Source organism: Vipera ursinii, assembly GCF_947247035.1.
Source record: "Vipera ursinii genome assembly, chromosome: 6".
Classification (NCBI taxonomy): domain Eukaryota; kingdom Metazoa; phylum Chordata; class Lepidosauria; order Squamata; family Viperidae; genus Vipera; species Vipera ursinii.
In genome coordinates this window covers 9028699-9043593 of record NC_139515.1, presented here as the reverse complement: position 1 = coordinate 9043593, position 14895 = coordinate 9028699, and the positions used below count along the sequence as shown (strand labels likewise).

Below are 14895 nucleotides of genomic sequence, written 5' to 3'. Positions count from 1 at the left end.
TTGGAATATAGAATAGAATAGAATAGAATAGAGTAGAAGAGAATAGAATAGAATAGAATAGAATAGAATAGAATAGAATAGAATAGAATAGGATAGAATAGATATTGGAATATAGAATAGAATAGAATAGATATTGGAATATAGAATAGAATAGAATAGAATAGAATAGAATAGAATAGAATAGAATAGAATAGAATAGAATAGAATAGAATAGAATAGATATTGGAATATAGAATAGAATAGAATAGATATTGGAATATAGAATAGAATAGAATAGAATAGAATAGAATAGAATAGAATAGAATAGAATAGAATAGAATAGAATAGAAAAGAATAGAATAGATATTGGAATATAGAATAGAATAGAATAGATATTGGAATATAGAATAGAATAGAATAGAATAGAATAGAATAGAATAGAATAGAATAGAATAGAATAGAATAGAATAGAATAGAATAGAATAGAATAGATATTGGAATATAGAATAGAATAGAATAGATATTGGAATATAGAATAGAATAGAATAGAATAGAATAGAATAGAATAGAATAGAATAGAATAGAATAGAATAGAATAGAATAGAATAGAATAGAATAGAATAGAATAGAATAGAATAGAATAGAATAGATATTGGAATATAGAATAGAATAGAATAGATATTGGAATATAGAATAGAATAGAATAGAATAGAATAGAATAGAATAGAACAGAACAGAACAGAACAGAACAGAACAGAACAGAACAGAATAGAATAGAATAGATCTGGAAGGGACCTTGGAGGTCTTCTAGTCCAGCCCCTTGCTCAAGCAGTAGAACATATACTGTCTCAGACAGGTGAATGTTCAGTCTCTTCTTAAAAAGTCCCCAGTGATGGAGAACCCACGATTTCTGGAGGCAAGCTGTTCCACTGTTTGATTGTCCTCACTGTCAGGAAGTTTCTCCGTAATTCCAGGTTGCTTCTCTCCTTGATCAGTTTCCAACCATTGTTTCTCGTCCTTCCCCCTGGTGCTCTGGTGAACAACCTGGCCCCCTCTGCCTTGTGGCAGCCCCTCAGATACTGGAAGACTGCTATCATGTCTGCCGTATCTCTTCTTTTCTTTAGACTAGCCAAACCCAAGTCCCGTAGCCGTTCTTTGCATGTTTTAGTCTCCAGGCCTTTGTCAGTTGCTCTTCTCTGACTTTTCCCCAAACTCTCAACGTCTTTTTTGTGATAAGGTGACCAAAATTGGCTGCAGTATTCCAGGTGTGGTCTTACCGGGGTTTTATAAAGCGGTAACAATACTTCTACTTACAGAATATATGCAATGACTCCAATGGACCAGCAGTCCACCGCTTTGCTGTATGGTTTCTGGGCAAGCACTTCGGGAGCTGCAGAGAGGAAAGAGGAATTGTGAGAAATGAACAAAGGAGAAGAACATTAAATGAAACTGGCCGACATCCAACCACGCGCTCAAGGCCTGCTCACTGCAGCATGCCCTCCACTCTCCTCAATTGCTTCTAAACGGCAGAAGCGAAAGCATGCCAAGTTGCAAGGAATGGAGAGAGCAGACAAACTCTGCAGCTTCTCCTGCAGCACTTCCCTTCCTTCCATCGTCAGTCACCCACAAGAACGTGGACAATTCCTAGGGAGAATACAGGTGGTCCTCAACTTACGACCACAAAGGAAGCCAACATTTCCGTTGCTAAGGGAGATAATGGTTAAGTGAGTTTTGCCCCATTTAAGACCTTTCTTGACACAGTGATTCACTGTAATTGTTAAGCTAGTGACATGGTTGTGAAGTGCATATGCCCCCCCCATGGACTTCCCTTGTCAGCAGGTCACAAAAGGGGAATCACATGACCCTCGGGACACTGCAACCCGTCGTAAGTACAAGCCAGTTGCCATTTGTCCAAATTCTGAACACGTGTCCGTGGGAATGCTGCAACGGCCGGTGAAAACTGGACATATGACGCTTTCTTCAGTGCTGTCGTAACTTTGAACGGAACAGACACTAAATTAGCGGTTGTAAGTCAAGGACTATTTGTATCTTTTATAGCATTTCCCATTTAGCTAGAAGTAGAAGTGGTGTAAATGAACATTCACAATCAATTATCCCAAAGGCCCATACTGTCCATCACCGCCCTCTCCTCCTTGCTGGAAGCATGCCTGGGATCACCACAAATGTAGGAACAAGTGAAGGTGGTTTAAGTTAGAATTTTAGGTATCCTGGTTAGTTGGATTTGCTTTCTAATACCAGTGATCAAAACTGTACCTTTATATCAAGTCAATAAATATTCTTCTATGTATTGTCTACACTGAATTGGCGGTGACCATTATCTCGAGCAGGTTTTTTTTAGACCTACTAGCTACAAATATCAAGGCTACATTTGGCCTTTGCATTTAAGTTTGCATTTGCATGCAAATCTTGAGTGGAGTAACTGAAATTCTATTCGTTTCATGGTTCAATATAACACAGTTAGGGCAGTGCGTCTCACCCTTAGCTACTTGAAGGTGAGTGGACTTCAACTCCCAGAATTCCCCATGTTGGCTAAGGAATTTGGGGAGTTAAAGTCCACTCATCTTCAAGCAGCTTAGGCTGAGAAACACTTGAGGGTATCAGAGCAAGATAAAAACAACACTGTGGAAGTAGGATAAAAAGCCAACTCATCTTCTGGAAATTACTATTATCGAAATAAAACTATTCCCGGAGACTTCAACCAGGTCATAGCCATAATCACAGAATCCACAGATTATGTTTTCATGTGAATGCACGTCATACACACAGTCTGGAGTTGACCTCCTTTCTAAAACCTTCGGAAAAGCTTCTTCACATTTTGTTTCCAGGTCTGGGTATTATTATGACATCAAAGAAGGAATAAAACATAATTAGGTTCCACCAAAGAGGGGTGAGAATGATGTGGAAGGTGGAAGCAAACAGGTCTACTGCAGGTAAAATGAGCATAAGTGAAGAGTTGACTATTTGATAAGGGGAATAGTGGAATCAGTAACTGGAAGCTGTAAATTCCAGTTCAGAAGATTTATTGCTCATGTCTACATGCAAGAATCTGGTCAACTAATGATCAGCACTAAATTGGTGCTAAATAAGACTCAACTGAATTTAGGGGGGGTGGGGGTGAGGGTTGGACTTGAAGCATTTGTGGCCATGTAATGGCTCAGTGGGTTAGGACGCTGAGCTTGTTGATCAGAAGGTCGGCAGTTTGCCGGGTCGAATCCCGAGTGCCGTGTAACAGAATGAGCGCCTGTTACTCGTCCCAGCTTCTGCCAACCTAGCAGTTCGAAAGCACATAAAAAATGCAAGTAGAAAAATAGGGACTGCTACGGTGGGAAGGTGACAGCGCTCCGTGCGCCTTTGGCGTCTAGTCATGCCGGCCACATGACCATGGAGATGTCATCGGATAAGCGCTGGCTCTTCGGCTTTGAAACGGAGATGAGCACCGGCCCCTAGAGTCGGAAACGACTAGCACGCATGTGCGGGGGAACCTTTACCTTTATTGATTCTAAGCTGAATCCTCTCTTGACACCGCCCCCAACCCCTGCCTTTTCTTCTCCTACAGGAAGCCATCCAACTGTTAATGGATACAAGCCATTCTGATTGCCATCTTCTTGGCTTCATCCTCAACGCTCACTGTTTGAAATGTTCCTTTATTTTTTAAATGGTGAGTCATACTGACACCCTTGTAATCAACATCTGACAATTCAGAGGACTGTACATAAAAAGGAGAGTGGGGAGGAAAGGAACCCTCCACATGAAAACCAGGCATAAATCTTTAGGAAACTTGAAAAAGACCTTCACAGCAGCTTGAATTGGTTTGAAGCTGGATGGTTTTCAATAGATAAGCAGGTTATCTGGCTCTTTGCTATGTAGAAGTTGGGGGTGGAAATCATGACAAATCCCACACAGAGAGGCATGACACAATGCAACAGCCAGATTTTTCTGCTCTAAGAACTTAAGGGAAAGTAGACTATATAGTCCAGGCAGCTAGGTCCTATATATTCTTTCTTACTGCCCCTTGAGCATCAGGGTCTGGATATTTCATAAAGCTGACACATCTAAAATCTAGAGGTCAATTGCTAATAGAAAGTTTGAACCTCATAGACCAGTTTTTTTCAACCTTGACAACTTTAAGATGTGTGGATTTCATTCTTAAGATGTTTCTCAACCTCGGCAACTATAAGATGGGTGGGCATCAATCCTTACAACGTTTCTCAATCTTGGCAACTTTAAGATGGGTGGATTTCACTCCTTGAGATGTTTCTCAACCTTGGCAACTATAAGATGGGTGGCCATCAATCCTTACAATGTTTTTCAACCTTGGCAACTTTAAGATGGGTGGACTTCACTCCTTGAGAGGTTTCTCAATGTTGGCAACTGTAAGATGACTGGACTTCAACTCCTAACAATGTTTCTCAATGTTGGCAACTTTAAAATGGGTGTACTTCAACTCCTTATGATGTTTCTCAATGTTGGCAACTTTAAAATGGGTGTACTTCAACTCCTTATGATGTTTCTCAATGTTGGCAACTAAAGGATGGGTGGACAACAATTCTTTGAGATGTTTCTCAATCTTGGTGACTTTAAGATGGGCACACTTCAACCCTGAGAATTCTCCAGTCAGCATTGCTGGGGAATTCTGAGATTTGAAGTCCGCAAATTTTAAAGTTGTCAAAGTTGAAAAACATCATCCTAGACCAGGGGTCTTCAAACTTGGCAACTTTAAGACTTGTGGACTTCAGTTCCCAGAATTCATTAGCCAACCCTGATGTCTTCTAGGAATCTTGGGAGTTGAAGTCCACAAGTCTTAAAGTTGCCAAGTTCGAAGACCCCTGTCTTAGACTAATAGAATAGGATGAATCTGGTCATGTAGTATCTGTATCTTAGTGATCAGTGTAATAATACCACTTAGGCTATACACTGGGTAAAAATAGAGTAATCTCCCCTACTTCCAGGTGGAAATTCTTCATTCCTACATTTTTGCTCCTAAGTCAGGAAAAAGACTTGGAAAGATCGGAAAGACTTAAAAAGATCAGAAAACAGATCTTTTAGGAGAAAATAGGGGAGAAATTTGACATACAGTTTGAAAATGGTTGAAAGCTTCCTTCACCTTTACATAAGCACATCTGCCTAATAATAATATTAATCAGTTCTGGAAGTGTTTGGATTGGTTCGGTATTTCTACATTTCTTGCGTACAAAAAGTGCTAACTTTTTTTTAAAAAAAGAAAACAATTGCTAGAGGAAATGAACATGCAAGAGAAAAAAAAAACCCAGCTGTTTTTGCTATAAGACTCAGAAAAGGGACTGGATGCATTTTGTGGTCCACCCCTCTGTTCTTTCTGACAATTTTTACATAATAAGGAAGACAGTAATTTATGCAAGGAGCAATTCTCAGCAATAAACATCCCCGAGTAAAATTGATGTGAGTAAAAGGGATCAAAGACAAATGATCTGATTTCTGTCTTCAGTGACCAGAGTGAAAATCCAGCTCTGGTCATCAAAAGGAAATGATAACCGCAGTAGAGATGAACTTAGATGATCCTATTTTATATATATAGCGTGCAGGGTTGTTGTTGTTGTTTTTTAAAAAAAAGAAATTACAAACTTCTTTGTCAGCAGTACTTTCGCATGAAAGAAATGTGTTGAAATTGCCTGTCAAAACGAAAGGGAGAATATCCTGCAGGAAGAAAATCAAAAGATATCAAAAGTCCAGCGATGTTACACTGAAATATAAATGCTTGGCATCCCTACATACTTTGAGGGGCGAGGGGTGGGATTGGATCAAATCTGAGAACAGGATGGTTGAATGCCAGATTAATGAAATCTCAGCAGTAAATGTCAAACAAATGTGAACAGCATCCATCAAATGTGCAATTTTGGTGGAAATACTTTGTAGTTGTTGTTAGTTGCGAAGTCGTGTCCGACCCATCGCGACCCTATGGACAATGTTCCTCCAGGCCTTCCTGTCCTCTACCATCTTCTGGAGTCCATCTAAGCTCACGCCTACTGCTTCAGTGACTCCATCCAGCCACCTCATTCTCTGTCGTCCCCTTCTTCTATTGCCCTCAACCTTTCCCAGCATTAGGCTCTTCTCCAGTGAGTCCTTCCTTCTCATTAGGTGGCCAAAGTATTTGAGTTTTAGCTTCAGGATCTGGCCTTCTAAAGAGCAGTCAGGGTTGATCTCCTCTAGGACTGACCAGTTTGATCGCCTTGCAGTCCAAGGAACTCGCAGGAGTTGGAAGGAACTCGCAGGTGGAAATACTATCGGAAGGTATTTATATCAGCGGTGATATTATGTTTTAAAAAGCCCCCAAACTATGAAATCTGTAAACGGAACTTAAAAAGGCAAGTCTTTAAAAGGGACTAGTGACTTTGTCAGCGCAAATGAATAATTCCGGCAAACGTAAGCAACTAGTAAGCCTAAGTGGAGGCTTAATATTCTGAATTACAGGTAATTCTCAACTTACAACAGCTCATTTAGTGACTGTACAAAGTTGCAATGGCACTGAAAAATGGGACCTATGACCGTTTTCCAGAGTTACGACGGTTGCAGCACCCGTGGTCACCTGATCAAAATTCAGATGCTTGGCAACTGCCTCGTATTTACGACGGTCGTAGAGTCTCCTTTTGTGACCTTCTGACAAGGAAGGTCAATGGGGAATCCCGATTCACTTAACAACCAATGTTGTAAAATGGGGCAAAAGAGAATTAACAACTGTCTCACTTTAACAACCGAAATTTTGGGCTCAATTGTGGCCATAATTTGAGGACTACCAGTAGCTTCTTTTCCTGAAATGGCCTTTATATTGGAGAATATAAGCTGAATTTTAAAATGATTCCATGCAGCAGTTTAATTTAAAAGGCTAATACCATTTAATTGTGCAGGAAAAGTACCTCATTTGTACCTTATTTGTCAGTGCCATTTAATATTTATTGGCCACATTTAATTTTTTTTTAAAAAAAATACTCACATTAGTCTACAGTAACCACCATTTAATTTGCTTCTACGAGGTACATAAATAGAAAACCTATTAAAGGTTATATTTGCTCTCAATTTTTTACTTTAATGGTCAATTAATTCAAACTGTTTCGTGACCAGTCAGATGCCAAGTTACACTCAGGAAAACCAATACGTATATATATTTATTTTAACGAATGGATTTCAGAGAGGTTAAGAGTTTTGCTGTCCTAATTTTCAACAGAAGGGTTCAAATCTAAGTGTGTTTACAGCCAGGGAGACGTGGTTGCTCTCCGTGAAAGGGAAAGTAAAACTATATGCCTGGGAAAATTAAGTAAATGATGATAATTGGATGGTGTCCCTGGGACACAGAAGGTCTGTGTGGAGGAAGAAACCGTGAGAGAAATAATCAAGGATCTTGTTATGGGTATAGTAGTAATGGAAGATTTAGCGGAGGCCATAATCTAACAAGGCCAGCATCGTTTTCAAGTCTTTGTCCCATGTTGCCTGGGTAACAAGCCACAGAAGGATGGAGAAGAGTTGGCAGGCACTGGAAATTAAATGAAACACGAGCCACGTTTCAACCGTTGAATAAAGTTATTGACAGCGGAGTCTGCAGATCCCCAAAGCGGATGCAAAGAAGCTTGTTCAAAGAAAATGGACACTGCATGATGGGTCTTCATAGCCTTGTCACAAAATCTCCCAAATGCTACAAAACTACACGTTTAGCCCATTCCCCTTTCGATCAAGCAGGTTACACCAATAGATCTAGTTGACCTCTGAAACTCTGAATCCTCCTCTGGATTTTGCTAGGCAATGTGATTCAAGAAGTGAAGAACCCCTTGGTCATTTATTGAAATGGTTTGAGACTCTAGAAAGAGTACAGAGAAGAGCAACAAAGATGATTGAAGGCCTGGAGATTAAAACATATAAAGAACGGTTGCTAGAATTGGGTACGGCTAGTTTATTGAAAAGAAGAACTAAAATTGACATGATGGCAGTGTACCAATATCTCGGGGGCTGCCCCAAAGAAGAGGGAGTCAAGCTATTCTCCAAAGCGCCTGAAGGCAGGACAAGAAGCAACGGATGGAAACTAACCAAGGAGAGAAGCAACTTAGAACTAAGGAGAAAATCCTGACAGAGACAGCAATTAATCGGTGGAAGGACTTGCCTCCAGAAGTTGTGGGTGCTCCATCACTGGAGGGTTTTAAGAAGAGATTGGACAACCGTTTGTCTGAAATGATATAGATTCTCCCGCCTGAACAGCGGATTAGACTAGAAGACCTCCAAGGTACCCTTCCAACTCTTTCTGTTATTCTGCTATCTGGATTTTAAAGGCAGCTGGTAAAAACTTTTTTTTTAACCTTCACAAAGTATTATTCTAAGTAAAGAAATCGGCATCTTCAATTTCTCAGCTTCTTTTTGTTGTTGTTGTTGTTGTTCGCTTAAAGCAGCTTATTAAGCATTTTTCTCTGGCAGCTCCCTCAGTGTGCAGAATGACAATGAAAAATATGGTTTCCAAGCTTTTAAAAGCTCATCTAAATGTAAATGCTGGAGTCAAAGGGGGAAGAAGAGGTAAGTGAGCAGTCTAAATCAGATGACTGGGTTCCGCTATTCATACTCGGCTTTAGCTTCTTCAAGACTTAATAAAAATGCTGGATTTGTTGAAGAAATAATTAGGGGGCTGGAGGTTGCAGGAATTGGGTATAGAAGGATTAGGGGTGACATGATAGCAGTATTCCAGTATACTGCCCCAAAGAAGAGGGGATCAAGCTATTCTCCAAAGCATTAGAAGGCAAGACAAGAAACAATGGATGGAAACTAATCTAGGAGAGAAGCTTCTGGAATTAAGGAGAAACTTCTTAGCAGTGAGGACAATTAACCAGTGGAACAGCTTGCCTCCAGAGGTTGTGGGTGCTCCATCACTGGAGGTTTTTAAGAAGAGACTGGACAACCGTTTGTTCAGAATGGTATAGGGGCTCCTGCTTGAGCAGGGGGTTGGACTAGAAGACCTCCAAGGTCCCTTTCCAAGTCCGTTATTCTATGTTTTAGGGTTACCACTAAACCCAGCCATTCTTTTTTTCCTAATTGGGTTCCTTTGTTATGCAATGTTTCTTAAGCCTGCAGAGCAGAAATGAATATCCTAAATTATAGAATTCAACGCTTCTACCAAGGAGTAGGATGTGTTTTCTGAGCAAATGTATCAAAGTGATGATCCATCCATTTCTTCGTAAACAAGCACTGTTGACAAATGTGGGATTCCTCTAGAATAGATCATCTCTAGCTTTCAATCCTTGAGGCTTTGTGGAAATGAGTTTTGTGTAACTCTTCGATGGGCAAGCTAAAGCAGCAGCAAATCCTCTGGGGACCCCTGCAGATTGCTGAGATGGTGCTTTTGTTAGTAAAGTGTGATTTTTCCCCCCTCTAACATCAAAATACAGATCAGACCGAAACGTTTCCCTCAAATTGGTTTCAATCTTCTGGTGATTATTGCACGATCATCTGTAAAAGGTTAAGGTAAAGGTTCCCCCGCACATGCGTGCTAGTCGTTTCCGACTCTAAGCCGAAGAGCCAGCGCTTGTCCGAGGACGTCTCCGTGGTCATGTGGCCGGCATGACTAGACGCCAAAGGCGCACGGAACGCTGTTACCTTCCCACGATACCATAGTGGTCCCTATTTTCCTACTTGCATTTTTACGTGCTATCGAACTGCTAGGTTGGCAGAAGCTGGGACGAGTAACAGGCGCTCACTCTGTTACGCGGCACGCGGGATTCGACCCGCCAAACTGCCGACCTTCTGATCAACAAGCTCAGCGTCCTCATCATCTGTAGGCACCAGCTATACAGTAGGGGGTGATGATTTATTATGATGTTTTATTTCCTCTGTACCTATTTGTATTTTTGTATCAGTTTTATATATTTGATATGATCAATTGACTTAATATCCTCCTGCTCCTCCTCCTTCTATTCCTTCTCTTCCTATCCCTTCTCCTCCTCCTCTTCCTTCTATTCCTCCTTCTCCTCCCCCTTGCTCCTCCCCCTCCCCTCCCCCTCCTCCTTCTGTTCCTCCTGCTCTCCTCCTCCTATTCCTTCTCCTCTTCCTATTCTTTCTCCTCCTCTTATTCCTCTTCCTTCTATTCCTCCTGCTCCTCCCTCCCCATCCTCCTCCTCCTCCTCCTCCTCCTCCTCCTCCTCCTCCTCCTCCTCCTCCTCCTCTAATATTTTCCCCTCATATTCTTAATTTAGCCAGACCTTCTGGTTTGCCTTCTTTTTGGCGGCAGCGGTCTTCTCCAACTCCTAACAAGATTTAACTCTGTTTGGCCTCCAAGGTGGGTCACAGGCTGCCATGTCAGCTAACCAAAAAAGACCAAGTCCATTGACCAAACTAATATATTGTTACCAGGAGACTTATAGGAAGAGATTTCATTTTAATAGGCATCTTTAAGAGTTCAGGAAGTAAAAAAAAAGAGAGAAAGTGGGGGGGGAGGGAGGATTCAGGTTTAAATAGAGGGAAAACATTTTTGTGTGTGTGAATGTAGGATGGATGGATGGATGACTACCCCGTGTGAAGACTGGGATTGTCATCCAGGCAGTTTTCAAAGGTTTCCCCAACTACCAGCCTATCCATCTCCTCAGACACGGGGGAGGGGGGGAAAAACACCACACTTTTGAGCTCAAAGATAGGTCGGCAACAGGCCTTTTCACAATCAATATCCTGAACGAAAGACTAAGTGTAAGTCTCAAACCCTTCTTGTATTTCACAGCTCCTGGTGCGTCCTCTGGAGATGGGAACACAAAGAGACAAACCTGGCCCTTTATAATTAATTAAAAAGTGAGATCTGATAGGGGGACTCTATAGGGTAACCCTAACTGGCTTTGCGAAAACGGCACGAATGAGGAAGCGGACCCAGCTGAAAAGGACACATTCATCCATTTTAATCAGCAACAAATTACACCTTCTCAGGACCCTGATGACGTGGCCTCTTGCGCCTTGCACGCACGTCCCTGTCAAAACAGAGGGCAGGAACTAGAGAAAATGAAATAAAATACGATCAAGAAAGCCCACTTCAGCCTTCAGGCAATCCTCGAATTACAACAGTTTGTTGACCCACCGTTCAAAGTTCCAGCGTCACTGAAAAAAGTGACTTATGACCGTTTTTTAACACTTCACAACCGTTGCACCATCCTCCCCCACAGTCACGTGATCAGAATTTAGACGCTTGGAGACTGGCATGGATTTACGATGGCTGCAGCATCGCGGTGTGTGTGTGTGTGTGTGTGTGTGTGTGACGTGATCTCCTTTTGCGACCTTCTGACAAAGTCAACAGGGAAGCCGGGCTCACTTTACAACTGAGTTACTAACTGACCAGCTGCAGCACTTCACTTAACAGCCCTGGCAAGGAAAGTTGTAAAATGGGGCAAAACTCGCTTTGCAAAGGTTTCACTTACCGACGGAAATTTTGGGCTCCAATGTGTTCGTACGTCGAAGGCTTGCCTGTATTTCTACAATGTTTGCCAAGGGGGCTAGTTTGTGCTTAGTTGGGTTCCTAATTAGCATCCAGATCAGGTCCCAAATTAAGTGGGGATCCTTTTGGGGTGACCTTCTTGCTTTCTAGTTCATGGTGGAGGTGGAAACTTGTTCTCTGAAGCTGAGAGCGATGGTGTTTGGGAACATCCACAGCTTTTTTCAACCTCCCTAAAAATAACTCATGTTTCCTAACCTGCAGCTAGCTGAATGTCCTTCTCGAACATACAAACCAGGAACACCAAGGAAATAACAGAATAATTCTTTTGCACTACAGGTGTAAGACGGGAACTGTGTGATATCTAAAAATCAGAAAAAGGTTTGGTAGCCGGTACACAGGTCATTCTCAACCACCTTTGAGCCCTAAATTTCTATTGCTAAGCAAGACAATTGTTAATGTTGAGGCCATTTTACGGCCTTTCTTGCCACCGTTGTTAAATGAATCAGTGCAGTGGATAAGCGAGTAACATGGCTGCTAAGTAAATCTGGCTTCCCCATTGACTTTGCTCGTCAGAAGGTGGCAAAAGTGGATCACGTGACCCCGGGACGCTGCAACCGTCATAAATGTGGGTCAGTTGCCAAGCATTTAAATTTTGATCATGTGACCATGGGGATGCTGCAACGGCCGTAAGTGTGAAAAATGGTCCTAAGTCCCTTTTTTCGGTGCTGTGGTAACTTCGACGGTCATTAAATGAACTGTAGTAAGTCGAGGGGTACCCCTAACACATTTTATTAAAAGGCCCATGCTTTCGTGAGGTACAGTTTACCTCATGGGATGCATAGATTTGTCTTTCTGAGATGGGGCTAACAGACGGCTTTTCTGTGTCTTGCATTTTTGGAAAATTGGGGGCACTTACCAACGTATCCAGGGGTACCACAGGCAGTGGACATGACATCTCCTTTCCCCTCCATTTTGGACAATCCAAAATCACTGATCATGATTTTAGAGTCTTCATCCTGGCTGTAGTATAAGAGGTTTTCAGGCTGTAGGGACAGTAAGGGGGGGGGAAACAACCCACAATATGAGAACTGATGATAGAAGAATACAAATTTTGAGTCAAAGGAACTGTGTTTCTAGTTTGCATCCCATCCAGCTTTTCAGTGTAAAAAATAGGTTTAAATCTTGGCTTGCCAAGACTACAGCAATGAGTAGGAAGTCATTGGTGTACCTTAATAAGAAACAAAATGGAGTTAATGAGCTAAACACAATTAAAGGAAATGGAGCTAAAGAGGAATGCATCTTGAAGAGAGACTATCTTAGCAGTTACAACTGATTAAACTATACTTACTGAAAATAATTTTCAAATACCTTCTAAGGAGGTAAGATTGCTGCACTCTTTGCCTGGCTACAACAGGAGACCCTGACTGTCAGGCTGAGATGGCTTCTGTATATAGGCTTCAGCAATAAAACAGCTAATTGAATTCTTCAAGTGCGGGTCTGGATGTTTATGCCTGAAATTAATCAACTTAGACTCATGGTTTGCACCTGGGTGAGACTAGATAAAGTTCAACGGCATTCATGGGAATCAGACTTCACTCTCCTGTGCCCACATAGGGATTCTAGACTGAGTCCCTGTTTGACTCCTTCGCCCGGCTCAGCCAGCCTCTCTCTTACACTCCTCCTCCAATTAAAAGTCAGGAAGGAAAAGGAATATTGAGGAGAAATATCAGAAGAACAGGTTGGGTCATGAGTAAGCCAGACATGAGAATGCTGAGGTGAAAGGATTATATAGATAGACTCTCAGTATTCACCTACCCTGTCAACAAAAGTGCGTATAGTCAAGGCTATGGTCTTCCCAGTTGAAATGTATGGCAGTGAAAGTTGGACCATAAAAAAGGCTGAGCGCCAAAGCATTGAGGCCTTTGAGCTCTGGTGCTGGAGAAGACTCCTGCGAGTCCCTTGGACTGCAAGGCGATCAAACCGGTCAGTCCTAGAGGAGATCAACCCTGACTGCTCTTTAGAAGGCAAGATCCTGAAGCTGAAACTCAAATACATTGGCCACCTAATGAGAAGGAAGGACTCACCGGAGAATAGCCTAATGCTGGGAAAGATTGAGGGCAAGAGAAGAAGGGGACGACAGAGAATGAGGTGGCTGGATGGAGTCACTGAAGCAGCAGGCGTGAGCTTAAATGGACTCCACAAGATGGTAGAGGACAGGAAGGCCTGGAGGAACGTTGTCCATAGGGTCGCGATGGGTCGGCCACAACTTTGCAGCTAACAACAACATTCACCTACAGTTTGGCTGACTAGCAAAAGTTGAAAGCGTCTAAAATACTAAAACTGGGTAATGAAAACAAGCATTTTTGTAGGAAGATGCCTACCTCTTTTGCTAATATTAGTAGAATAAGTCAAAGATTTCTATACAGTTGCCAAAGGATTATATTATGTAAGAATCTGCCAATTTCTTGATCCAGGACATATTGTCCTGGATAATACAGATGTCTTTCAAAGCTTTCCATGTTCAGAATACCTCTTGGTGGTTTGGCAGTTTCACTTCCATAAATTGGCTAAACTGCCTCAGTCCTAAATTTTATGGTCCTGAGGAAAGCAGAGAATTCCTGAATTCACCCAAGGTGTTCTGCTTCCAGATTGATGAATTCTACAGATCTCTAAAATGCAGGTAGTTCTTGACTTATGACTACAATTTTGAGCCCAAAATGACTGTTCTTATGTGAATTTTGCCCTGTTTTACTACCTTTTTTTGCAGCAGTTGTTATGTGAATCACTGCAGTTGTTAAGTTAGTAACCTGGTTGTTAAGTGAATCTGGCTTCCCCCACTGACTTTACTTCTCAGAAGGTCGCCAAAGGGGATCACATGACCTCAGGACACTGCAACCGTCATAAATATGAGTCAGTGGCCAAGCGTCTGAATTTTGATCACGAGACCCTGGGGAATGCTGCAATGGTCGTAAGTGTGAAAAATGATCATAAGTCACTTTTTTCAGTGCCGCTGTAACTTTGAATGGTCACTAAATGAATTGTTGTAAGTCGAGAACTATCTGTACATGCAAATCTGGTTCCAGCATGTTGTAATTAGCTTTCAAAATATGCTCTTTTTAATTCATTAACATCTAATAAACCCTTTCTTTAATATAGGCACTTCTGGAAATTCATCTCTGTTATGGCAGTTTTCCATCAATCAATTCTCATTTGTGATCAAAGAAGAGAGGGTAATCAGATCCACTGTTACACTGGCCAGGAACTGAGCAGTTTTGCTGATTTGAGAACAATCCTCAAACATATTTGAACAAGAGAGAGAGAGAAAGAGAGAAAAAGAGAGAGAGAGAAAGAGAGAATATTTTCAGTAACTTTGGAAACAGGCTTGCCAAGATGTTTCTACAAATCCTATCATAATTTAATATGTTCCTTTTACAAACACATGTTCCAGACAGGGGATTCCAGGAAATAGAGAAAAA

The 14895-nt window shown here is 41.6% G+C and overlaps 1 protein-coding gene across 2 annotated transcripts in view; it reads right to left on the bottom strand.

Annotated features, from left to right (window-relative positions):
- CAMK1D (calcium/calmodulin dependent protein kinase ID) overlaps positions 1-14895 on the bottom strand; it is a 175439-nt gene that overhangs the window by 16236 nt on the left and 144308 nt on the right. The window contains exons 5-7 of one of the 2 annotated variants that reach the window (XM_083366329.1): positions 12336-12462; positions 10700-10732; positions 1294-1369 (exon numbers count right to left, since the gene is read on the bottom strand). In XM_083366329.1, the coding sequence (XP_083222455.1) occupies positions 1294-1369; positions 10700-10732; positions 12336-12462 (236 nt within the window). The remainder of the gene's footprint in view (positions 1-1293; positions 1370-10699; positions 10733-12335; positions 12463-14895) is intronic. The other variant, XM_083366330.1, reaches the window with a different exon arrangement.